General features: G+C 43.2%; 1 protein-coding gene across 3 annotated transcripts in view; it reads left to right on the forward strand.

Moving 5' to 3' along the window:
• The first annotated feature begins 7,605 nt into the window (after positions 1–7,605).
• Positions 7,606–27,500, forward strand: part of hdac7a (histone deacetylase 7a) — a 43,715-nt gene continuing 23,820 nt past the window's right edge. The window contains exons 1-3 of one of the 3 annotated variants that reach the window (XM_076268490.1): positions 7,606–7,957; positions 25,054–25,226; positions 26,192–26,291. In XM_076268490.1, the coding sequence (XP_076124605.1) occupies positions 7,939–7,957; positions 25,054–25,226; positions 26,192–26,291 (292 nt within the window). In that variant the 5' untranslated portion in view covers positions 7,606–7,938. Of the gene's footprint in view, positions 7,958–15,405; positions 15,934–16,465; positions 16,485–25,053; positions 25,227–26,191; positions 26,292–27,500 lie in introns of those variants that run through there. The other 2 variants (XM_076268491.1, XM_076268492.1) reach the window with 2 other exon arrangements.

Raw genomic sequence — 27,500 nt, forward strand, 5'->3', positions numbered from 1 at the left:
CAGCAGCTAATGTACTGAGATGAGTAGTCACTCTGTGGGCTACCCTGCCCACCTGTGTGTGTGTGTGTGTGTGTGTGTGTGTGTGTGTGTGTGTGTGTGTGTGTGTGTGTGTGTGTGTGTGTGTGTGTGTGTGTGTGTGTGTGTGTGTGTTCATTAAACAAACCAGAGTGTGCTTTTCCTCTAAAGCAGCTGACCACTGTTTTATAGACTCATCAGAGAGAGATAGAGAGAGAGAAAGACAGACAGAGAGGGAGAGAGGGAGAGACAAACACAGCGGCATGATGCATCAAACACGAGGCTGTTTCTGAGAAAAACCACAGAGACCCACCATCACAGCTGTGGACCAGGACACCTGTACGCGTCTTGTAGAGTCTACACACACACAGTGCATGCAGGCAGAGAACACCGGAGAGAAAGCAAGAGAGTGAAAGAGAGAAAGCAAGAGAGTGAAAGAGAGAAAGCAAGAAACAGACAGAGAGAAAGAAAAGGAAAGAGAGATTTTAAAAGCCCGTGGCCACACTGTGACCTAGTTAAAGGAGTGTGTGCAAGTGTGTTAGAGGAGTGAAAAAGACCAGTAAACCTGCGATGAAGAGATAGATGCAGATGTACCTGTAGTGAAGAGGAGTCAAACCACCCCAGAGCCTTCACTGTAACACCCATTAACAAGACAGAGGGACCTAGAGACAGACAGAGAGAGAGAACCTAGAGACAGACTCAGAACTTAAAGACAGACAGAGAGAGAACTTAAAGACAGACAGAGACAGAACCTAGGGACAGACTCAGAACCTAAAGACAGACAGCGAGAGAACCTAGGGACAGAGACAGAACCTAGGGACAGACTCAGAACCTAAAGACAGACAGAGAGAGAACCTAGAGACAGACAGAGAGAGAGAGAGAGAAAGAGAAAGTTATGCAGTGATAGACAGAAAGGGAAAGAGAGACCTAGAGAGAGAGAGAGGGAGAGTGTGAGTGAGATCAGTGTGTTTCTGGGTAATGGGAGAGCTAGTTGATGGGCTGGTTTTCACTTGTCCTTTGTGTAGTGGGGTGTGAGGTTAGGGCAGTACACACAGTTTTGGGGACCCTATCCAGATTAGGGACTCATCAACAACTCCCCCAGAACTCCCAAGCCAAACGCACTCTTATCAGGCGGTCCAGCTCAAACTGCCCGTTTGCAGGGAACTCAGAAGGCCCTGTTACCCTAGATGAACTTAACCTGAACTCACTGTGAACTGTTGCACTACATTCAGCTTGGGTGTCAGTGAGCTGTAAGGTTAAATGAGCATGACAATATAAACTGTTTCTTCTCCTCATGGTTAACTGCACAAGCAAGTAATATTGGAACTGTCAATAGCGTATTATTTCAGCATTCCTCGTGATTAGACAGTCTTTCTACCATAGAGAACTCAGAGAAGACTAATGAACATGGTCTCAATAATTTGTGGTAATTATGGCTACTATTATTATAAGGTCACCTAATAGAAATTACTTTTCCTCAACCATGAAAACGTGAGGAAGTAATCTGTTGAACGTTTATGAGGGGCTATTAATTCTACGCGCTGGCAGAATTTCGTATACAGTACAAAAATTCTTCCTGTTTACGTAATGAGCATGCAATTCAGTGAATGAATGAATGAATGAATGAACAAACCACTATGGCTATAGACTATGTATTTTAAGGGTCAAAAATTGACTCAAAATGTTTCAACTTTAAACCTTAAACCACCCAAATGTTCCATCGTATCCCACATCTAACCATGCTTTCTATGATTAACTCCATGCACTCTTTTTAAACTTTTGCTCAACTTAGCCTGACCCCTGGCATCTCTGACGGACACGTGTCTTGCTGCCCAGTGCGTGAGGCTGTGGCCAGTTCTTGGCACTTAGCTTTCAAAGAAATGCTTTGGTAACACTTTACCTGGTTAATGTGATGCTACCATGGAAAAAAACAATGGTGTCGCCGGTGAAGAGTTATATATATTTTTTTTCATAAGACCCCTTTCCTTGTTTTGTGTTCTCCTTCTCTTGCTGTTTAATATGTTACTGAGTGTGGAAAGAACACAGTGGAGGCAGACAGAGGAATTTTGAGCATGCATTCAAGCAGGGCAAACGGAGAAAGAGAAAGCAGTGAACGAGAGAGACAGAGAGAGAGAAGATGTGAGGAAAGAGAAAAAAGGGTGAGAGAGAGAGATGGAAAGAAAAGATGAAATGATGTTTGGGCTTGGAGAGCAGAGAGAACATAAGTTCCGGGAGAGCACAGGTGCGCTGGCCTCATTGCTCATTGCCTTGTGTACCCCTCGGCAGTCACACCCCCCTCCCCCCAAAACCGCACACACACACACACTCACACACACACACACACACACACACAACACACACACACACACACACACACACACACACACACACACACACACACACACACGAACACACACACACACACACACACACACACACACACACACACACACACACACACACACAGAAAAACAAAACCACAAACTTAGACGTCCCATCTGCGAACTCAACTGCAGCCAGGTATGTCTCGCGTTCAGAGCTCTTAAAAAATAAATACATAAATAAACACATACAGTACTCAAAGGAAAAATATCAAATTCTACTGAAAGCCACAAAGAAACAAACATCAAAACAAATTCATATGTGTTTTCGCGCTACACATGTGCTTGGTTAATGCTCCGAGCACCATTACAGTGTGTTATTTAGGCCTCTCCACATAGATGGCATGCTACTGACTGTCCTTATAGTTTATGTAAATATCTAAAAAGCGTGTGTGTTTGTGACATAGACGTGGTTCAGGGTAGCAGTGGTGTGCTGAGACGTGGGAGAGATGAGATGAGAGGAGAAGGCGCCCTTGCTGCCTGCTGTTTCCAAGAAGAATGTGTGCATCTCAGTAGGCTTGAGATATAAGGGCTGGCAACCACACACAGGTGTTGCCTACCGCTGTAGTCTACAGACAGATACACACACACACACACACACACACACACTCTCTCTCTCTCACTCACTCGCTCACTCACATACTGTACACACACACACACACACACACTGTCTCTCTCACTCTTTCTTTACACACACACACATGCATATACTTCCATGCATAAAAATGCACAGAGGCCACAGAAAGCACTGAATATATGAATATAGGGTTTATATGAATATAGGGTTTATATGAATATAGGGTTTATATGAATATAGGGTTTATATGAATATAGGGTTTATTATGTTTGCACTTCTCTCTGTCTTTCACATACTCTGGCTGCCCCCCCTCCCCTCCCCTCGCCATCTCTCTCCAGCTGTTTCTTTTCCTCATGGTGGACATTTTTGGGGTTCTACCAGTCAAGGATCCATTACTCGATTTCCTGTGTGCTCGTGTGTGTGTGTGTGTGTGTGTGTGTGTGTGTGTGTGTGTGTGTGTGTGTGTGTGTGTGTGTGTGTGTGTGTGTGTGTGTGTGTGTGTGTGTGTGTGTGTGTGTGTGTCTGTTTGTGTGTCCACATGTATGTGTTTTTGATGGTTTTCACCATGATTATATGACTTCATATGTACAAATATTCGTCTGTAATTATCTGAGTTAGTACATACAGTTTGCTGTGGTTGTGGTGTATGTGTTTATATGTGTTTTTGTGGTGAATGTGTGTGTGTGAGAGAGAGGACTGAGAAAGGATATAAGCTTTGACAGACAGACAACAGCTGCATAGAATGCACACACACACACACACACACACACATTCACACAAACACACACTCACATTTTTTTCCCTCAAGTTATTTTTCTTAGGTCCATTACTGTGACAGCCCCCCTCCTCTCTCTCGACCCCCTAACCCCCTTAAGCACCTCCATACTTGTGCTATTTATAGATTTACCCAGACCCCGGGAGAATGAGTGTGAGCGAGAGAGAAAACGAGAGAGGGTCCACTCTCTGGAGTTAATTAACACAACCACTGGAACTTTACCCTGCACATTTTGTGTGTTTTTCTGCTTTGCTTATCATCACCTCTTTATCATGCAACCAGAGCTATTTTCACTCAGTCTTGTTTAAAATGTGTCTGTATGAATACTCTCTCTCTCTCTCTCTCTCTCTCTTTCTCCTCTTTTTTCTCTCTGTCACAAATACACACACTAATGTGCCACAGAGGTATGCACTCCACACTAAAGCAATTAGTTAGTGTTTTGTCGGGCTAAAATTGGTTGTCGAGCTGACAGGAAGTCCTTTATTCACTTCCTGTCCCAGGAGAAGTAAGTGCAGGACATGCACACATTGTGTGTGTGTGTGTGTGTGTGTGTGTGTGTCTGTCTGTGTGAGAGAGAGAAAGAATGTAATGATGATTGGCCTACTCATCCCTTACTCAGCTGTGTCTCTTTCATTCTTTCTCTCTCTCTCTGCATTCCTCCTTTCTTTGTCGTTCTCCTCCTCCTCCTCCTCCTCCTCCTCTTCCGCAGGGTCCTATAATGGCCACAGTTAGCAACACATTTCCAGATGACTCCAGATCCCTTCGTCCCTCTGAGTAACTCCCACTCTGCCTCATAATACCACTGACATCTCTCTTTACCTTCTCCATATCCCCTTTTCCTCCCCCACACACACACACACACACACATGCACACACACACACACACACACACACACACACACACACACATGCACATACACACACACACACAACCTGACTGTCTCTCTCTCTCTCTCTCGCTTTCTCTCTCTCTCTATCTTCTCTCTGTAAATTATCTGTACAATGATTAGATTCACTCTGTCTAATGGTCAGGGAGGTGCAAACAGCTGTCAATGCACACACACGCATACACACACACACACACACACACCTACACACACCTACACACACACACACACACACACACACACACACACACACACACACACACACACACACACACACACACAGACATACACACATACACAAATCCAATCTCTCTCTCACACACACACACGCACACACGCACGCACACACACACACACACACACGTACACACACACTTTTAATTATATGTATATGCCATATATGACCACATACAGTAACACTCTTCAAAACAGCATTCCTAAAATTGCTTTTCCTTGTGTGTTTCTCCCATAGGTATTTCTCTACTTTATCAAACATTTTATTCCCCCTCAAAAGTGTCGGTTCCATCTCTATTTCCTGTGAAAGAAAGAAAAAACATCTGGGAGTGAATGTGAAATATTTCCCCGAGAATGCACTCATTGCGAGACCAACCGATAATGGAGCACAAATGTGTATCCAATTGTTGTTGCTTTTCTGCTCTCTCTCCCTCCCTCTCTCTCCCTCCCTCTCTCTTTCTCCATCTCTCTCTCTCTGCCCCCCCCCCCTTCCCGTTCTCTCCCTCTGTCTTTACAGCAGTCATATGTCTCATATCTGGGCTGGCTGGCCTTGCAGGGATACTTCAGTGGAACTGCATGGACTACGCCTCTGCACAAAGCCAGAGACAGCTCGTCCAACAGATGTTTTTTAGCATCCAGCTCGTGCCCAATCAAGTAACAATTGACAATTACTTTTTATTAGACCCTGCATTCATGTTTCAACAGCGTTGTGGGAGAGAAGCTGATGTCAGAGCACAACACATGGCGTATGCCCAGGTTGTGTCTCTATATTAAAACTCCTACAAAGGCCGCAGCTAATATGTCCTTTCCTCATATTCCTTCACATCGTCCAGTAGCTTATACCAACGTTTCTTTTTGCATAAGGGTATTATTGATTGGGTTTTTTTTTCCATTTGAAATGTTGTCAGCAGTAGGCTAACTACAGATGTCAGGAGACATTAGCATTAGGGCATTTACGAACCTCGCTCCAGTTAGGCCAAAGCATGGTTAGGAAATCAGCCTGTGTGAAAGGTGCAACATTTAGAAGATATGTGTGTCATGTCAGAGAAATTTGCTTTTATCATCGGAGTGTTCACAGCTCCCTCTTGACGCTAGCCAGGCTGCACAGCGATGACATCACTTTTGGGGCGTGTAGAGTTGTTCTGGTGGGTGTGAAACTTAGGTGGGAGGGAGACTAGTTTTCCATATCAATTTATGTAGCCTGGCTCTCAAATTAACTAACTCGGCTCAGGGGCTATAGACAGAGGCCCAGAGTGGTCCAAAACCTGCTGCTGTAGCCTAAGTATTTTCTGATTGTAAGGGGTGGGGGAGTATAGTTTTGTCTTCTTTAGAGTGGCCTAAGAGGAGGTTGTGACCAAAAAACCACACCAACTTTGTGTAGGTTTGTTGTGCTAAGGGCTAACATTACGGCTTGGCTAGGAAGACTTTGGCACGATCATTGCAATGGACCAGTTAGACCACACCACAAAACCCCAAAGTTAAGTCTGACGCTTTTTGGTAGAGAGTGCTTGCTACAGTTCCCATGCCAATCTAATAACCATCTCCGTCAGCTCAATCACTCAGGAAATACCAAATTCACAAGAAACCCAAATATAAATGTGGATTTGCACATTCACCACTTCATGTTCAAACATTGGTTGTTCTCTTTAAAAAAAAAAAAAAACTTGATTATCTTGCCCTTCTGACAAGCCACAAATTCTTAGTTTACAGCCAAGAAATATCCATATCCACTTTATCACTCTCATGCACACTCAGCTTCCATCATTTGCCATGATCCATCAATATAGTGCAAAGACAAAGACAAGCTACAGCACCTTTAACACTTACACAGTGTTGAACAAACCTCAGTGGTTGCTCTCAGAGTCAACCCGAGAGTTAATAATTTCTGATGGTTGTATTTGACAATGGCTAGCAATCTATGTTATCACGTGTAAATCATCAAACGGTTTGAGTGTTACTGCTCTCTCTTTCCAGAGACAGGTCTGGAAACCGCTTCCATCTCTAGGCTTTTTTTTGAGGAAGGGGGGTTGGAGAGTCTTGACAGGAAATGGAAAGGTTGATCGGATGGTCCCCACAGACTGAATCTGTTTCCCAACAAGTGCTGTGGATCAGCTTGAAAGCGTACACCCCCGTCGCTCCCACTTTTCCTCTCCATTTCTGCTTGTTGCTTTCTTCCTCCACCCTCTCTCTCTCTCTCTGTCTTTCTCTCTCAGTGTCTGTCTATCACTCACTCCCTCTCCCTCTCTCTCAATTCATTCTTCTACACTCTTGAAAAAAAAAGTGTCCTGAAATTTAATTATCCTCGTGAAATATGGCTCCTTGTGTATGCAATTAGACAGTGGCAAGAAAGCCTCCCTTGTGTGTAAGCATAAGCATCCTGACAGTGTCCTCTATAATTCGTACACTGTGCTGCATATTTTGAGTGCGCCTGTAGGTGGGAAAGATAAGTACGTTGTTTTGTTATTTATATTTTGATAATCTGCATCCTGATACAGTTACATTTCCTGCTATTGTTTCAGCCCGCCTTGAGCTTTATTGAGACACAATCTCTCTCTCTCTCTCTCTCTCTCTCTCTCTCTCTCTCTCTCTCTCTGTCTCTCTCTGTATTGGTCTGACAGTCCCCCCCCCCTCACACACACACACACACACACACACACACACATTTTTTTCCCCTTCCTTTTCCTCTGTTCACTGTTTGCTGGCTCAGGCTACCGAGGTTACAGAAGTAGCTCAGCAGTGATAGGACAGAGTCACCGTGAGAAAGAGAGAGACTGGGTGAGAGAGAGAGACAGAGAGAGAGAAAGAAAGAGAGAGTAAGGGGAAAAAAGACAGTCAGAATGAGAACAAGTCAGTGAGGGAGATACTTTTGTCAGAGGTGTTTCAAAGGGGTCCATGTGCATTTAATATCCTCTTCTTTTTTCTTCAACACTCCGGACTTTTGACACACACACACACACACACACACACACACACACAGACACACACACGAAGAGACATACCCACCCAGCTTCAGCGAGGACTACACTCGGGACACCCCTCACATCGAACTCTGAGGCACTAAAAGTCTGGATGATCAAAGGGACGACAGGTCAGTAACAATGTTGTTTGACTTCACAGAGTCAATTTTACAGCTTGGCTTTGCTCTGCACCTTAAGACCTCTAAGAGCGTTGGGTTTGGCTCTGGTGTTTTTGATACATATTACTGCTTTTGGGGTCTGCCCCGTTCTGCAGTTTGCTGTGTGTTGTGTGTTCTGTAAAAGAGCAAGGATTGCGTCTTAGGGGCTCTTATGCTGAACTCAGAATTGGGAAGTGATCTTTTTAACACAAAGTGTTTATTAGTGTTGCAGTTGCTTCCCTCCACTTCGAAGTGATTCCGACAATCTCTATGTTAATGCCTCCATGCTCTGTTTTAAAAGTCTGCTTGGACTGACTCACATCCTGCGCAGCGCCTCTGTGTTTCTCCCGCTGGCCTCGTAGTGGCACTAGACTCGACAAGCCCAATGCAGCTTCTTGACCAAGCCCCATTTGACCCATAATTTTGAGAGGCAAAGAGTACTATAAAGCTTTGGCTTTCTGAAGTTTAACACACACCTATTTTTTGTTTAGTTCTTGAAAAATTCTTTGTAACATCGACAGGCTCAGATTTGTCTCGGTGCATTCTTGATTTTTATTATGCAAAATCTACCCGCCTCTGCAAGCTTTGGGAACTCTTGACAGAGCGGTAGTTATTACTCACTGGCTTCATAAAAGCATGCTTTGCCTCAGATAAATGTCACAGTGGAAGCAAAATGTTGAAAAGTGACAAATGAGTTTTCTTATGGGTTTGTCCATTTGGAGTTTTCTGCAGCCTTTGACAGTTATACTGTTGGTACGATTTGGTGTGCATTTCCCTTGAAAAATGTCCATTTGTGAACTTTGCAGCTGCGTTGGCTGCTCTTCGCTCAAGCTATGAACACATTTGATTACCTTGACGCGTTTGAGTAGATGATGGCCAATTCACTTTTTGTTCCATGTCCCCACATTCTCAGTGCAATGGGCTGAACATTTTCCTACTTTTGTTTTTTATGTTGGTTTTATGGAGTGTGCCTCAGTGACCAATTTTTGTATGAAAAAAAGAAAAACAAACAAGCACGATGATAGGCGAGGCGAGGCTAGGCTAACCTAGCATGTATTTTCTCAGAGGAGTGGGTGGGATGGGAGGTTGGTATGTTTGTAAAATACATTGGGCATTGTGTAACCACTTTTTTGTGTTATTAAGGATTTTGTGTTATTAAGGTTTTGCACTGTGTCATTTCATTTGATTGGATGCAAGCCTGCTCTCTTCCTGTCACTCTGAAAAAAAAAACATACACAGAATTCAGGAGAGTTGCATGAGACTTTCTTAAGACTGCAGGAGTTCTTTATAAGTTTGTTATGGATTTGCCCTCATTCTTTTTGTGCCGGTGTGTGACTCGCTAGTTGGACACAGAGAGTGAAAGGAAGCGAAAGAGAGGGGAGGGGGGGTTAGAAAATGAGAAACATATCCACCACCCCTGTGATCTCGGAAAGTTAGTCACTCAGCAGGAGTGGCCCGTCTGGCCCAGGGAACACAAACAAGCAGACCAAACCTCTGAGAGAGAGAGAGAGAGAGAGAGAGAGAGAGAGAGAGAGAGAGAGAGAGAGAGAGAATCAGTCATGAGCTACATCAAGAGCTTTTTTTGTTAGGTGTGTGTGTGTTGGGGGGGGGGGGGGGTAACATACCAAAATGTGACGGAAATAGGGGCTTTTCCTAAACAACTGTTTTGTTTTAGTAATAATAAGTCACTTTTCCCAACGTTTTTTTTTTCTTCTTCTTTTTTTAACTGGGGGTACATTGCAATGAGTAACTATGAAATGTGGACAATTATGCACCAGGACTTCCTGACAGAAGCCACAGCAGCATAACAACAGATTTACAACAGTTATTTAAACAGAGTAGTTTCAACAACAGTGGTCAGATTTTTGCAAGACAAAAATGACTGGAGATTATTTAAAAAAACATGAATGTTCAAGACATTTGTGCAGACTTGCAGTGGATGGGTACTGCCATTCCGTCACTGTCAATGCCTGGTGGGAACGCCGAGAGAAAGAACCCCATCTTGCTTTTTTAGGCCTTTTTTGGACTTTCATACTTTCTCACAGATGCTATTTTCTCTCCCACTGCTCTTGCGCTCCTTTGTCGTCTTCCTCTGCGCTGCCTCTTCTCTGCTCTCATTCCCTCGTGGGCTATAAATACTCTCCTCGGCGAGATTTATCGTAGACTAACATGTAATTTGAAATCTCGCTCTGACCCAATATGTGTATAACGATGCTGTCCCTGCTGTTTTTAGCGTTGGTGTTTGAGTGGCTAACGCTAATTACAGTGATAAGTTCCTCTCTTGGCCTCCCTCTGACCCGAGGTGAAGGTTCCAACACACTGCTCACATCCTGGTCTGGCCTTCTTGCACTGTGCTTAAATAGAACCTCACCGTCTCTTTAGCTGAAAACCAATGATGGGTGATGTTTCTTAACAGCTTGTGTGTGCATGCATTTCGGCATGTCCTTAAATGTCACCCGAGACCCGCATTATTTGCTTGTCTGCACACCCCCTGACTGTTCAGCCAAGTGTACGTTATTTGCAAGTTTTTGGTCTCCCCACAATTTCATAGTGGAGACTACTGAATAATAAGTTATGGAGTGCTCCATTTTGAACTGTCCACATTATGTGATGGTATATGCATGTGTATCTTTTTTTCTAGCTGGCACTGTAAGTGATATTGAACTAAATACAGTCGATACAAATGTAATTTCTGTGGTACAACAAGCCCCTTTGTATAGGGGAATTACAATGAACATACAATAGACACAATTATAACAGTATAACAATTACAAAGATAATATAATTCTCTCTGATGACTTCACCTCTCTTTGTTCTGTGATATCATGCAGAGGAAACATTGTGCTTCATTTGCAAAGGACACCTCACAAAGTGAAAACTTGCTCAGGACAACATTCCCACAACTTTTAACAAGACGTGTAACACATTTTTGTGGGAAACTGAGCTCAGTATCCACTCTCTGTGATGTTGTTAATCATAAAGGTCATATGATGAAGAGCTCAATACTGCTATTGTTCAGCTGAGTTAAATCTGATAGTACCCTCCAAGGGTAATGACAGGTCAAGCATGTCGAAAGGATGGCACACAACAGTAACACAAACAGAATTTGATCATGTTTGCATACTTTTGTCGGGTAGTTTCCACAGTGGAGAGGTCCATCTGCACAAGAACTCTGTCCAGGGTGGGGCCACAGCAACTTAACCCTGGGTTAAACCTCACTTGTGTTCATGTTTGCTTTAATCCAAATCCCTGGCTTGAAACTCGTACCAGGTTTAGTGCTCCAGCTGTGGCAAGCTGTCAATCTGCAGAGCCCCACCATGTTATTTTCACTCTGTCTTTTTTCCCTCTCTTTTTTTCCCTGAGAGGAGTACTGTGACTCCAGCTGACCGAATCTCTTCTCTCCTGCAGCTGAACTAAATTTATCCAGTCTCATCCAGAGTTTAGTTGATCCTCCCTTGACAAACTCAATTGAAACATATAGATAATTTGGGTTTGCTGAAAACACACGCCATAATATCCAAACCTGTCCATAAAACCAACATTACAAAATTAAATGTTTGTGGTAGTTGTATGCCAGTTCTGCCCTGTGACTTCTAACATCCATAAGGATTTACTATGTGGCACTACCTCTTTCGGCTTAAAACATCTGTGATGCATGGAGAAAGTAATTTTGTATATCCTCTGCGCTTCTTATGGCAGGGGTCATGTTCTTTTTTTGCCACTGACGTCCACATTAAGTGTTGCCATAGGCTACTTCAAGGACATAAGCAACAGATTTGACAGAGTAAAGAACTACCAGAGCGGAACACTGGACACATTCTACATTTTCTGTTCTCTATGACATCATCTCATTCTTTCCACTAGAGAAACTATTGCCATGGCGAAGCCCGCAAGTGCTGTTTGTGATGTAACATGAATGGAGTGAATGAAGACAGCTCACCTGCTTGCCTCTAATCTAAAACGTTCAGTCTTGTGGAGGAAGAAAGAGTTACATTTTTAGAGACGTTTAAATACTGCAAGTGAAGAGGCACAGCACAGGATGTACTGTAACTGTCTTTGTTAACCAAGCCCATTGTTTGAGGGTAAAAAAAACCCTGTGATTATGAAAACCTGATTTAAATTTGACACCTTTGGTTTGTTCACTTTCAATTATCAACAGTGAGCAGGTGCCTCTCAGACCTGCCATTAGAGTTTTTGAATACAGTGATGAAACCTTATTCCAATGGTGAACCTCTAATTCCCCAATTTTCAAAATCAAAATACTTTTAAGTAGTGCAGTTGCAACTGCCACCATCTGTCCTTTCAGCTATAGCAAACTATTACCAGGCAGGTTAAGTTTGATTTAATTCATGACCAAATAGGGATTGATTTATGGACACATTTAGGCACTCAGAGCAGGGACTTAGTATTCTTATTCTTTTGCACACATAATGAATCCCCCCAGTGGGCAAAGAGTGTCACTGCAAAAAGAGTTACACTCTCACAAGACAAATACAATAGGTCCTGTTTTCAGAAGTCGACAGCAGCTGGACTCTGAAGAGCGGATCCCCAACACATCATGACCAGCTCTCCTTTAGTGTCAGTGCTCCACTGGGACCCCAAGATTGACCCTATCTGATTAGCTTATATTCCTCGTCGTTTTGCATCCACAAATGGCTCTCAGTGACAAATTCCAGCTAGTCTTGTTCAAATAACACAAATCTGCAGCAGCCTGTACCGTACTAAATGTATAGGCCCTTTATGCCATAACGGGCTGACCGCATGAACGGGTAAAAATAGTCTCCTGGGATCCCCTGAGTGAGTGCCAAAAAACAATAAATGACCGAGAAAATGAGACTATATGACTAACACGACCACTTGGGGGAATCCCCAGAGGATGGAGACCCTGTTATAAAACCCGTCTCACCACTTTCCACCTCCCACACTTACTGAGATTCTCCACTTGATGTAAACAACCAAGTGTTTTTATGAACGCATCTGAACTTCATGTGTATTTATAGCTTAAAGAGAGAGACCAACATTCATATAAGTTTGATGTTTCATGCACAACAGTTTCATTTTTCGAAGTCTACAACACAGTTGGGTTTTCATAATCCAAAGTAGAAAGCCATGTCTTGTCGTCTGCTCTATCCTTTGAAGTGTTCCATGCCAAACACCTACACACAGATCTGGCCAACGTACACTATTGCTCATTACTGCCTAGCACATTGAGAGTCTGTCGTTACACTGTTAAGTCATTCTGGATGGAAAAAAAAACAGTTTTATGCAAACAGGTCCCCAGGTTTGTGGGTGGTTAAACACAAAAAACAGACATCATACTTCTTTCCAAAGACCGCTTTTTTTAACATCTCTAATCCTCTATGACCAAAAACACATTCAGAGTAAATCATACAGGCTAAACTGGCCGCTACTTGCTAACAACATAAGATAGATTTATGTCTGTTCAACTCAATATATTAAGCATTATTATTACCCTGTTCTATCTGCTTGGAACCAGCTTTTAGTTGTTACTATATCCAACCAATCTGATACTATACATTTTGTTACTTTGTGGTCCACACATTCATAGTCCAGGGCTTGGCTGCAAGTCCTCGGGATGGTGAAATAGGAATGTGCGGCATTGTCCAAGCTCCAAGGTGGTTTTGATCGTTCTAATACAAATTCAGTTCAGTTTCACACTAAGTCAGTGTGTGTGTGTGTGTGTGTGTGTGTGTGTGTGTGCATGTGTGTGTTTATGTGTGTGTGTGTGTGTACAGGGTGTGAGTGAGTGTGTGTGCATACATGTGCAAGTGTTAATCTATGTGCTATATGTGCACACACCATCTGCCTGTGTGAATGTCTTTTTTTCCTTTAACTCTCTCTCCTCTCTCTCTCTCTTGTGTGCATTTTTGGAGGAATGCAACCCATGGTTCTCCACCCTTTTCTGAAAATCGGAGACAGGAACTTTACGCAGTGAGCGTCTCATAGTCATTGCTTGCTTCTCAAGCCTTTGTGCTGTTCTCAGATCATTGCATTCTAAACTTTTCGGAAGTGTGAAATAAAATGTGAAACAAATGAACACCACATTGAATTTTGTCATTCTGGGCCTTATTAAAAACGTATGGAGGTCTTCAACATTTCTGTGTGAAAAGTGGAAAACCAATTATGACTATCAGCATAAATGGATTATCAGACATCAGTACATAAAACCATCCAGATACATATTTCTATATTGCTTTTGTTTTAAAGAAATATAGCTCATATTCATACCCAGTCTTCCTCAGTTCGTCTTTCCCTCAACCACCTCTAGCATTTCTCTATAAAACCACTCCCTCACTCTCTCATTCCCACTCCCTGACCTCACATCACAGACAAAGAGGCCAAACCCCCAAATACCACTGAAAGAGGGATTATCTCACAAAAAGAAAGAAAAAGTTGTCCTCTTCTTCACTTTGGACCAAAAACTTAAAGTCACCAGATCCATGAGGAAGGCCAAAGAAAAAAAACCCACTGGCGGCAGTTGTTACACTGTTTATCTTGAATGAGCCATTGCCAAGGCAAAATTGTATAATGACCTGAGAAATCCAATCAGGATGGCTGCTTTCTCTTCATGTGACCTGTTTGTTTGGTGCCCTGTCAGCACAAGGGCAAGAGTGAAGGATGGAACTAGCACAAAAGTGCAACAAACAATCTAGTAGGATAAATCAGTCACTATATTAGTGATAAACTCCCAAGTAGTGCTTTGTTTTGGTCTGCAAGAAAGATCAAGAAAAGAGAGGGACTGACTTGTCCACCAAACCATGTACTGTATCATTTTCCTCATCTGTCGATCAGAGTGCAATGTCTCCTCTGATCTCTTTTCAAAAGTGTCAATCAAGTGTGATATTTTGCCATTTTGGCTCATTGTTTTCTTTTGTTTCGCTTTCTAGTATCCACAGATATTGTATATCCTTCTGTTCCAAATTCATTTTTCTGACACTTTTCTGTCTCTCACTTTCGCTACTTTGACGTCTGCCAATACATTCAATTGTGTTGAATCTCTCTCTCTCTGTATTTGTACATGTCAAACCTTGTCTGCAAAATTACAGATAGCTAATAAAAACTACAATAAAAAAGGGTTCTCATTCGAGAATTCAACTATACCACAACTGCATATGCACAAATAGGTTTCAGTTTGAGTGCATGTTTTGATTCTGTATGAACATTAGAAACCATGTTTGTGAGAGGCATCGTTAACCATCTCTATTTTCAGCCTCCACCGGACATGATTCAGACACAGACTTGTGTAATTCCCAGGGTAAACCACATGTGTATGTGTGCTAACACAAACTGCTGACAATTCTATGAACATACTGTCACCCTACCACAATACTACTCACTACCTCAAAATTGTGTTATGTTCTTCAAATATTTTTAAAAAAGCAAATGTGAAAGAAAGATAAATGTAGCCTAACTATCTCTTTAAAACGAGCGTTTGAAACTAGGAGAGCAGGAGCACATGCTCACTGTCGAAAAAGTCCAGTTCTTTGAGTAGCCTAGGCTACAGCAGGTGGAGCTAGATTACTTCTACTTGGTTTTGAGGATGAAATTTCACAAAGTAAAAAAAAAAAACATGCCAGAGCACTCCGAAAGGAACTCCCGGGGAAAGGGCTGACCGATAGAGCGAGAGAGGGCGAGCGAGCGAGATAGAGAGAGAGACTTCGTCGTTTGGGGCCGTGTCCGACCGACGCAGCGCTGCATTTGAATGATGTCTAACTTTTCGTCACCTTCCGCAAATGGACAGATGGACAACTTCGTCTCCCCATCATGTGGATCAGCATCATAGAGCGGCAAACGCAGACCAAGGTCTATTGCGAGTAGGCTTCCAGTACGCTGTGATTATTCATCGTAGGAGTGTCTTCTGAAGAACTCTGGCGCACAGACCTCTGGACATCAAACTAAAATTGGATCTGTTCCGGTCGCCTTCTCACGTACGTCGATATGACTTTATTTTCAACATTTAAAATGTAAAAACGATTTTATTGAAACCTTGAAACCTAAACTAGTTCTGATGACATCGATGGAGTTTCTATGCAAAACTTGATTGGGGCATGTGCGTTCTTGATGTTTTAAGACTTAATAGCCATATAGTGTAGCCTAGGCTATAGAACAGCATTAAAACCAAATAAAAACCAAAGGTTTCATAACATAGTTGCTTCATGTTATGTAGGGTATCGCTACATCAGAGGACTTATTTAACCTACGTTAGGCTATATAGTTCAGAGCAGAACACATAGTCACTGTCGACATAAACAGACTAGTGGACTAGGCTACACTGGTATGAAGTTGTAGAGCAGCACTGCCGGGCCGTAGCCCTCACAGAATTCAAGTTCGAATGGTTTCGTTTTGACGAGATAACATAGTTACAAGGCAGTCGTCGCGCACATAATCGCTCATTTTCTCTAATACATCTGTGGATGACATCAGGAATGCTGTGAAGTGAAGACTATGATGCACACGGAAATGCAGTAGCCTAAGACGAGTGAATTTCTTTATAGGAGAACTACAGACTATTATTAGGCAATATAAGGACAATTAGTTAGGTTTGCCGCCACATACCCATCACTGTTTACAAATTCTAACTAATAGGCTACACGACTAAAATAGAATCTTTGAAAACAAAGTAACCGGACATCAGGACACACGGTCCACTTACTCATTAGTTTTGATGACGCTAAGTTTCCATCATTTTGCCTGAAGCGTTGAAGATTTAGTTGTTTGGCATGAGTCATGACACTATTACACCTTTTAAATGGGAAAACTTAGACGGTACAATGCAGATAATATTTTTGTGTGTTAGCTGTAGCCAAATTCAATTGAAACCAACCAAGAAGGAGCTTCATTAATGCATTTAGAATAAATTGGGATTCTGGACAAGACTGATAACATGTTCAAGGTGATAGGTGATAAAACTAAAGGGATCATTCTGGGAACAGGAAGGGCTGTTGCATTAAACACTGATTCCTCAGAGTTGGTCAAAAATACCCCAACCAGTTGACTTTGATATGTGTTTTACTTCTGTATGTGACCTTCTTCTTCTTCGTCTTCTTCTTCTTCCTCTTTTTGTTCCCCTCTCTCTCTGTGTATGGGAGTATTGGATGAGGTCATGGAAGTTAAGGAGGCTAGGGTTTCACATATGAAGGTAGGGAGTCTGGCGATGTAGTCTGATCTCCTATTGGTCTCTACAATCACCTTTGTTCGGATGGTCAGGCTTCAAAAGGCATTTGTATCAGCTCATAGCAGGCCATTGGAGTTTAGAGCGCCCTTCTCACATTTCATTCTTCATAAATGCCCATAGTGCCTTGCAATGGGTATGCTCAAGTGCTTGTTTATGTACTTGAGTGACTATCTGCGTTGCTGTCAGATTTTCGCTGATTTTATGCCATCAGAAGCTGATATCAGGACTGCAGTTTTAGAGTCATATGTCGCTAACGCTGTTACAGGGTGTAATGTTATATAGGCCTCTCTGTATTGAGTTGTGCTCGTATGTGCTGTGTTGTTTGTGTGTTGCGTATAACTCCAGGGCTTGAAGAGGACACACCAGTTGTGATAAAAGAAGAAACTGATCCGTGATTTAGACCTCTAATAAAGAGAAAATGCATGCGCACAGGGCTAGGGGATATGGCAAGAAAATCAATCTCAATATGCTGAGGAGAAATGTTGCTATACAATATGATACAATATGGTAAAATTAAATAAAGTAGCGTTTATATAGTTATACAGAGTTAACACCTCATATTGTCATATGTCTTAATAGTTGCATTCAATGAGGAAAAAAACAGATTGTACTCACAGGTCTGTAAAGGCATATGGGCACCATTTTGTATATGTACAAAGCTATGCAAAAAAGTCATTATGCAACTATATCATCAATATCACAAAATTAACAATTCTTATGATAATGAAGAATGATCACGATAACCCTACTTGAGAGTGATACTGGAACAGAGTCCGCCCCATAGAGGCCGACAGAATGGAACATGTAGCGGTGGCTTTTAAACCATGAATGTCACCTCGGTTGTTGTCTGACTCGTTATGGAAGACTGCAGACATGAATGAAATGTTCCACCTCGGGTGAAGTACATAGTGTTTGTCAACGTTTTATTAACCTCCTCAGTGTACGGTACGGTTCCTCCTCAGTGTACAGGAATTCATGATGAAAGCAAGGGTCATGCAGGTGCTTTGCAAGCAGGTGCTTTGTTTGTGCGCACACACTCACACACAGACACAGACACACACACACACACACACATGCACACACGCTCACACATAAAAATACACACATGTACAAACATGAATTCATACACACACACACCATAGGGTGACTTGCCAACACTAACGTTAGTTTAAGTAAACTAACACATGCACCCACACTCTTTCTGCAGTGACACTGTATATCCAGGCTCAGGTCTTTTACAGCATTTAAACAACATCAAGACACAAGTGTGCAACAACAGATTCTCACTCTAAAAATACACATCTGACCTGTGTTGAGACATGTGTTGCGTGGACCAAGGGGCAAAAGCACAACAACAGGTTTCAAACATTAGGAATATTATTTATAAGTACTGATTTATATTCATACAAGTCTTGCATGCGTGCGCACACACACACACACACACACACACACACACACACACACACACACACCATGCACACATTAAGACACAAATGTTCAACAACTGGCCCTCACTATTAATAGACTACACAAACATACAGTGTAGTCACACATGGTCATACATGCCGCACAAACAAAATAAAATGACACAGTTGTGTGAACAGAAAGCAGGATACTATAAATATATGTCCCCACACATTAATTTAACCCCTTCCTGACACGCACACGTACACGCCACACACCACACAAACACTTTGGACATAGGCACATTCAAACACATGTGCACAAATGGCTGTCGCTATAAATATGATGCACTGGCAACACACACACACACAGATGCTGTAAGAAAAGGGATGGTTTCTCCAGCTGTTCGGAAGCAGAGGGACTGAATGTCCCTGACAGCTGTGGACTCCTGCTGCACGGGGGGGTGGGGGGGGGGGGAGTACAGAGAGAAGAGGGAGCATGTGTCTGTGTGTGTGTCTTTGGGAGTGTGTGTGTGTGTGTGTGTGTGTGTGTGCGTGTTTGTGTGTGTTTGTGTGTGTGTGTGGAAGGGGTTGCAGACAAATCTGAGTAGGGAGAGCGTGGAGTCAGTGAAGCTGGTGAGTGTATCCGTTGACTCATGTGTGCTGGGCTTGGTTGGGTTGGCCTGGGCTGAGCGTGACCCTGTGAAGCCAAGTTGCCCAGGTAAGGCCCTCTGCAAGGGCTGTGTGAGATTGGGTTCAGTCGGGAGTGTGTTGACTCTGCAGTAGGGTCGTGGACAGGTGTGTTTGAGTGTGTGAATGTATACCGGTACATGGATATCGTCCTCTCTTCTGTCCTCTTTTGTGCTGCTGGGGTTCTCTAAGCACTCCTTCTAAATGCCTGGCTTAGATCTCTTCTTAATAGGAAACTCCAACTTATGGTCTGTTTGAGAATAATAATGAGGGTGCATTTTTGTTTGGAACCAAAGTGACATTAATTGCAGTTCTTAGTAAAACCAGACTATGCATTTTCAACTGAATTGCGTATGGCATGGCCTTTTTGGGGGCAACTTCTCTATTTAAAAAGATTGCTAAACATTAACTAGGCTCAAAAATAACTAGGGATGCAACGGTACGCTCAAGTCACAATTTGGTACGATTCACGATTTTACGCTCGTTCCGATTTTCTCACCATTGACAAAACAAGCTGCAGACAAATTATGACTGAAAAAAATTCCTTTATTTATATAAACTGAGAGGAATACAAGGTCTGAACTTTCACCTTTTCCCAGTTAATTCTGTTTTATCTGCCGCCCTGATGAGGTTGTTTTAAATTAGAATAAGGTGTTGACCAATCTGACCAATCTGTTGTTAGACTAGAATTTTCCTTTAAGGTCATCTGTGTTTCTATCACATTGAGTTAAGGCAGACTGTAATGACAAAGCAGTTGCTACATCACATTAATAGTAATGTGTTATAAGCCAACCAATAATAATAATAATAATAACAATAATAATAATAATAATAATAATAATATAAATAAATAAATAATTACACATTAATTAATACATTAAAACATAGTATTTAATAGACTATGTGGACATGCCATTGTAATGAATTATCAGCATAAACAATCTGTAAACATGACAGTAATCTTACTGTCATGTCCTGTCTGTCTCAGCGAGAGGTTTGGGTCTTGTGCAGACGTGTCACGCAGAGTGCTAGACCAGGCACTCTCATAGTTGGCATTCTGAATGTTTTTTTATTTCCGTATTAATTAATTCATTAACTGATGTTAGATAAGGGGACATCATTTACCATATTCTCTTTCAATGATTTAGTTGCACTTAAATACAGACAAGGAAGTAACATTCCAAAAATGTTCAGTAAGGGCAAATAGAGCTGGCTTTGCTATGTGGTATCTGGGCAGGGACATTGTTTTTTTCATTGAGAATAATCGCGCCGTAAACCTAATAGCCGGTTTCGACACATGACACTGGCCATTTTAATTATGAGAAAATATGTGCCTGGTAATAGCATGCTTGGATTTTGGATGAGAGCCCTGTGATATGGCATGTTCCACTCCTGGGAGACTTGACTGCAAAGTTTTTAGTCTCGCTGAGGTCCATGTTATGCTTAATCTTTTAAAAATAACCGCTCATATAATTTATTTTAGTTTGAGACCACAACAGTCTGACTCTTCCTGGTTAGTTTGACTCTGCTAAAACAACTGACTTGTGGCACAATAGCGCTACAGTTATAAACAGGAGGTACTTCTGCAAGTTTTTTGTACAGAAATAGGTCAGGGAACTGCGGAGATGAAAATAGCAGAACATACTTGCATAAATCAGCCTCAACGAGACAAACACAGACTAACTTTAGCAACAGGAAGTGGCTGTTTTTTTTTTCTTTCTCGTATGCCTGCATGTGTTTTAATAGAGCACTTCCTTGTGAGGTTACCATGGCAATCTGCCCCATTTTTAGTTTTGGTGGTAGCACTGCGAGGTGACTGCTGTGCTGTGGTCACATAGCCTACACCGGATAACAATGGGGAGGAGAGAAAGAAAAACAGCCACAGCCAGTGGTATCAGAGCAGCAGAGTCCTAAACATGCAATGCTGATTAGAAGCCTAAATCTAAATCAGGCCGACAGAATGATAGAGAGACAGCCACATGAGACACTCGACAAGAGTGGTGTATCACGCTTCTTGACCAAACATACGGTGGTGCTCTGCACAGATGGTGCAGCTTGATTTTGTCACATGAAACGTAGTGAAAACAGGTGACATTAAGCTGCTCTGATGCAGTATTAGAAGTGCCAAAAGTAGATCCTCAATGATAAAACCACACTGGATTATTATTATTGTCGCAGGTTCCAACAGTAATCTTACTGTCATGTCCTGTCTGTCTCAGCGAGAGGTTTGGGTCTTGTGCAGACGTGTAGCCACACAGAGTGCTAGACCAGGCCTGATGACACACTGCAGTGCAGTCCTGTGAGCCATGCCGCTGACCTCAAGCCTGTGCAGGTCGCAATGACACTCTGCTGAAGGTATGGTTGCATTGAGTGGAAACACCCAGTACACTCTTGTTGACTAACCGAGTGAGTGACAGGGTGAGGGCCTGACTGACACGACTGTCAGCAAAGCTGTCGAGTGAGTTGTTTTTGTTTGGTGGTCTGTGCTGTGTGTCCTTGCTGGAGAGAGAGGAAAGGGAGCCCTGCGGCTCGCTCGCTCCACACAACGCACTTCCCTCAGCCTTGTGAGTCATGTGACATTTACTTGGCCACTGAGTCAGCCGTACACTAGACATCCAGGGCTGCATCAGCCTGCTTTTGTGTGTGTGTGTGTGTGTGTGTGTGTGTCTGTGTGTGTGACTTGCATCGATATTTTACGACACCCAGTGGCCCCCTGGGAGCCATGTCAATTTGAGTTGCTGAAGAAGCATGCAAAATCAAAATGGGACTGGTAGTGGTAAGTCAATTCTGGCTACTTGCCACAATCTATGTGCTGTATCATAAACTAACAGGTTTGTGCTGTTCCTGCACAGAGCAATGCCGCGGGGCTCTGAGATGGCTCCAACTGAGAACGGTGCAGAGGCCCTGGCCAGGTGTGTTTTGTGACAGAGGAGATGTGGTACACCCCTTTATAAGGTCAAGACATGTGTTGTGACATTAGGTCCATAAATGTCCCTCATACTTTTGCAAGTTTGTTTGAACTGTGCCTATCGACTTAAGAGAACTGAGCTGTGTGAGATACATACACGACATACAGTGGACCAGACGTCCTTTGATCGGGAGAGAGAGAGCGAGAGAGAGAGAGAGAGAGGAGGCGTTGTGGGGGTGGGGGGGGGAGATGAAGGGAGAGAGGCCTAATGTATAACTCACATTTATCCCCACGCTCTCACACAGAACACCTTACACTGTGTGGTTTTTGTGAATGGCAGGAGAATGGAGAGCTTTTTCTTTTTGTTTTGCTCTTGTTTCCAGTCAGCAGGCTGGGCTTACTGTAAGAAGGGGCTTACTAGTCCTGTGGGACATGAATCATTTTACACTCTGTTGGCATTCTGATGGTACATTTCCTCCTAAGGCGACTGCAAGTCTTTTTGCCAAAGCATTTTTCACCGGGCTCGCTTGCTATTGTACAACAGATCCCATTTCACCCTTGCACTGGGGACCAGACTTCATTACCGCGCCGCCGCCCAACTCCAGATACACACCGACCCTGTCTACCCCTACAAATCCAGATTACAGGGTTCACTAGAAGCCATTGAATGGATGTCTTTATTATTTATTGTGATTGGTCCTCACACCAAGCCAACACGACATGTAGAATGCCAAGGTTTGTAGAGGGTGTGGTGTTACAAGCCAGAAAACAGCAACAGCAAAAAAAAAATGCATCAGCTATTTTCTTTGTCAGTGCCTTAAGGAGTAAAGCAGTGCTTTCAAAGACACTTTGTCCATGGGGAAGAAGGACAGAAGGTCGTCATTTATGATTTGTGCTCGAGCTGAACGATTAGGGAAATATATCTAATTGCAGTATTTCTGACAGTTATCGCAATTGCGATTTCAAGTCAAGCTCCTGTTCAGTATTCTCTATATAATACATTTAAGAATGACTCTGAAATATTACTTCTTGGGCAAGACCAGTACTATTTCTGCTTGCTTTTGTGCTGTCCATTCATGATACTGCAGCCTATGGGGCTTGGTAAAATGTTGGTACATGTTCATAGTGTTGCCTCAGGAAGTAGCAAAATACTCCCAAACTAACTTGTCGTGAGCAGCACAAATAAGTCTGGCCTTCGCGATCTGTTAATTACATTAGATCTAACTGCAATTTCAATTGAAAATGTATTAATCTTTCAGCCCTAATGTGTGCTATCACTGACATTTTGCTGGCGCCTCTTGAGATTGTGAAAGCCTTTTCCCACTGTGTAATTTCAAGAAAGATGGTATTTAACCAAAATGTGTGTGTGTGTGTGTGTGTGTGTGTGTGTGTGTGTGTGTGTGTGTGTGTGTGTGTGTGTGTGTGTGTGTGTGTATGTGTGTGTGTGTGTGAATGTGTGTGCTAGGGAATGTGTATGAAATAGAAAGAAAGAAAGAAAGAGTAGAAGAACGAAAGAATGTGTGTAAGTTCTAAATTTAGCCTGGTTCATGTGAAAAAACCTATGAAAGTGAAAGATTCATACATCTGACCCCAATTCTGCAAACACTGTTCTTATCCGCTCCTTTCTTCCCCACTTCCCTTCTCTTTTTATTCTCACATTCTTTCCATTTTTTCGGTCCTCTGTGGCACCCCGTTCCCCTCTTTTTCTCTCTGTAGTCTTATGCTTGTTTTCCTGAGAGCTTTTTGGATGAGAGCCAAATGGTCTTTATGCTGGAGGATGTGGAGAATGTTGATGTGAAGAAAACATACAATAGACACACACAGACACTCACACACTCACACTCACGCACACGCACACATACACACTCACACTCTCTCTCTCTCTTTCTCTCTCTCACACACACGCACACACACACACACACACACACACACACACACACACACACACACACACACACACACACACACACACACACATTAACAGCCCCCACCACACACACATTTGGATAGCCTTTACTTATTGTCAATATTATCATCATGCCTCGGTAGTCCATTTTGAGATTGTGATTCTCTGGTCGGTCTGTATGACACTTAGCATAGCTGTAAGACATAGAGGGCCATGGAGAACACATTCCTATTGAATGTTTGCAATGCTATCTGCCACTTTCATTAGCATTGAAGCACTAAGCACAGTTAAGCTTTCACAAAATCTAAAAAAAACACACTCATTGTTAGTCCATCAGGTGCTCTCTCTCTCTCTCTCTCTCTCTCTGTCTGTCTGTCTCTCTCTCTCTCTCTTTCTCTCTCTCCTTATGTAAGCCAGTACTGTGGGGTGTCACCATGATGCATGGCTGAAAGAGTTGCCATTCCCAGGCAGCGCTCAGCCACACCACACACTATCAACACAACACACTACACCGCACAACAGCACAGAACACAACTGATACCTCACCCCAGATAGCTGATACCCTCAAGAGAAACTGCGCGGGACATCTTAAAGAAAAGGATCGGTGTCAGTGGGCTGTGTGGTGAGAGAGAGAGGGGGGGGGGTGGCGGCCCGTATAGCAGGGTTGAGATTTTGTTACTGGGGTTTCAGACGGTGTGGCGAATGACGCTCGCTCTCAGTCACACTGAAACTCAGGTAGGTCAGGCAGCTGACGCAAGTAAGGTGAATCGGAGAGGAGCCCTTCCCGAAAAAAGGATGTCTTTGGAATGATTGCAACAACTGACTTGTTTCTTACTCTCTCTCTCTTTCTCTTTCTGTTTCACTCTGTCTGTTCATCAACACATCCTTGTCTTTATCTCTCTCTATATGTCTACATATCCCTCTATCTCTCTATGCCTCTCTCTATCTGTGGCTTTCGCTCTCTAGCGGATGTTGAAGTAGGAAGCAGCCGTGTGTTCGGACCTCAGGTTTTGGCTGCCATGGATCTGCGTGTGACTCAGCGTCGCCCAGGCGGCGAGGCGGCCATGCTGTCGCCCCTCATCTACAGCCCCTTCAGCAGCCCGCCCTGCACCCAGTACGCAGCGCAGCAGCACCTGCAGGTAACCCTGGCCACCGGGCAGACCGGCCCCTTGCCTCACCGCCTCACCGCCTCACCGCCACAACACAGACAGGCAGATAACAATCACCAGTCACTCACATACAAACAAAAAAAGCGCAATGCATGTTTGTGATTAGCATTCACCCGCGGCACATTTCAACTTGCAGTTCTAAAGTTCTGGAATACCCTTCCTCCACATATCAAATCCTCCCCTACAATTACCTCCTTCAAATCCAATCTCAAGACATATTTTTTCTCACTTGCTTTTAATACAATATGATGTTTTTGGTCTTGTTTTAGTTTTCTTATTTATTTTTATTTATCTTATCTATTTTCTTGTCGCTGCTACTAATGCTGTCTTGCTACGAATAATCACACTTAGTTTGTGTAGATGTATGGCCTTTGTGTAGATGTATGGTCTTATTGTTATGACTTATTAGCTAACCTTTTCTTTGTTCAGCACTTTGGCTCAACCCCTGTTGTTTTTAAATGTGCTATATAAATAAATAAATGACTTGACTTGACTTCTATTCTAACACATTGCATTACTAATGGGACTAATCAGTAGCAACACTAATATACATACAGATAACAATACTGATACAAGGCTTTATCAGAACTGCTAATCAGTTACGCAACGTCCTGTACGGTCTCGCTTCTGTCTGCTGTCAGTAGCTAACAAACCACAGACACCCCAGAACAGACAGGCACCGTTTCTCTGTTGGCCATGCAGACGAGCTACTGAAATCCAGCCGTGCATACCTATTGCGTCTGGTGCTCTACTAGTATCTTGCATCACAATGGAAGCTATGCATGTAGTGTGTGCAACACCGAAACACAACGCAGACAGACAGTGCTGCTGGACAGTGCACAAGTGTGATCAAGCAGCCTGGTCAAGCAGCAGCTCCGTTTTCAGGCCACTGTGAAAGTTGAGTTTCAGTTGAGACTACTGTACTTGTGTTTCAGTTCAGCAGACAACGCTGGAGCGAGAGGGAGCGTGAGCGGGAGCAGGAGAAGGAGCAGGAGCAGCTGCAGCAGATCCGCCACAAAGACCCCAGCAAGCAGAGTGAGTAAGAGAGAGAGAGAGAGAGAGCGCCACCTAGGGGCAGGCTAGCCACTATACCACCACGCCCCTCAGTTGCCACGCCAGTGGGCAGCTAGTACATCTGCTGGGGCGTCCTGTCCATTACAGGGCTGCTTCCTGCCCAGCAGCTGGTGTTGTCATGGTTTACACGAGCCACATAGTATACGCTCGGCGTTGACATTGATTAATGTCTGGGAATCTGAGTGGGATGTCAAACTAATGACCTCGCTCTGTCTGATTTCATAGCAATAGCACTTCTAGACAGACAGGCCTGGACAGTTTCATTGTGTTAATGAAGTCATCTCAAACTAAACTGAAAATGCTATTGTCATTATGCTTTTTTTGCTGATCTGTCATGATTTACTGATTGCATAGTGTTATTTACAGTTTCATATAGTTACAGCATTCATGTAGTTACCCATTATCTGATGCCGATGGCACTGTTGAAAACTCCCTGTAAGCATTTTACTTGATGGGTGTGATCAGACAGCCCTCTTCTTATTGTACCAGGTCCTCTAATGCCATATATGGGACCAATCGTAACTCATACCAGGTGAAATGCATTTTGTAGCATAGTGGCATTCTGTTGCAGGTATTAGTCTTAGCCTCAAACAAGATCTAATAATAACATCTCTGTCTTAGTAACAATCTGACCTTTTTATAGAAGGGTGTTGTCCTCTATTGTATCTTAGTGAAGTGCACTCTCACCCAGTGTGTGTGTGTGTGTGTGTGTTTAAGGGGGGAGGGTAAGAGGAAGGCATGAGGTCGTTCTGTCTCCCTGCTTGCCTGTCTCTCTCAGCTTCAGGGGGGAATTCCTGACGCCGGGGCTTGTGATTCCAAGGAGGTGTATATCCTGCTTGAAAACTATTCAAAACAAGAGAGCTGACAGCCAGCCAAACAACTGGGCCTTGCTATTTTGGTCATCCTGCTCTCTCTTTCCCTCTCTCTCTCTCTCTCTATCCTTCTCTCTCTCTCTCTCTCTCTTTCTCTCTCTCTCTCCCTCTCTGTCTCTCACTATCTGGGCGAACGATCTGAAACGATGCAGAGACACTGTCTGAAACAGTACTGGTAGGAAGAGGATGATTGTCAAGGAATGTTACCGAGCAGATCATCAAACCAACAAGCCAAATTCCCCTCAGAGTGCAGTCACGCCAGCCCGCCACCCCGGCCTCCCTCCACCACCCCGGCCTC

This window comes from Alosa pseudoharengus, unplaced genomic scaffold (genome assembly GCF_046254945.1).
Source record: "Alosa pseudoharengus isolate Yale_2024_CS ecotype anadromous, Long Island Sound unplaced genomic scaffold, YU_APseudo_1.1 YU_APseudo_1.1_scf_5, whole genome shotgun sequence".
NCBI lineage: Eukaryota > Metazoa > Chordata > Actinopteri > Clupeiformes > Clupeidae > Alosa > Alosa pseudoharengus.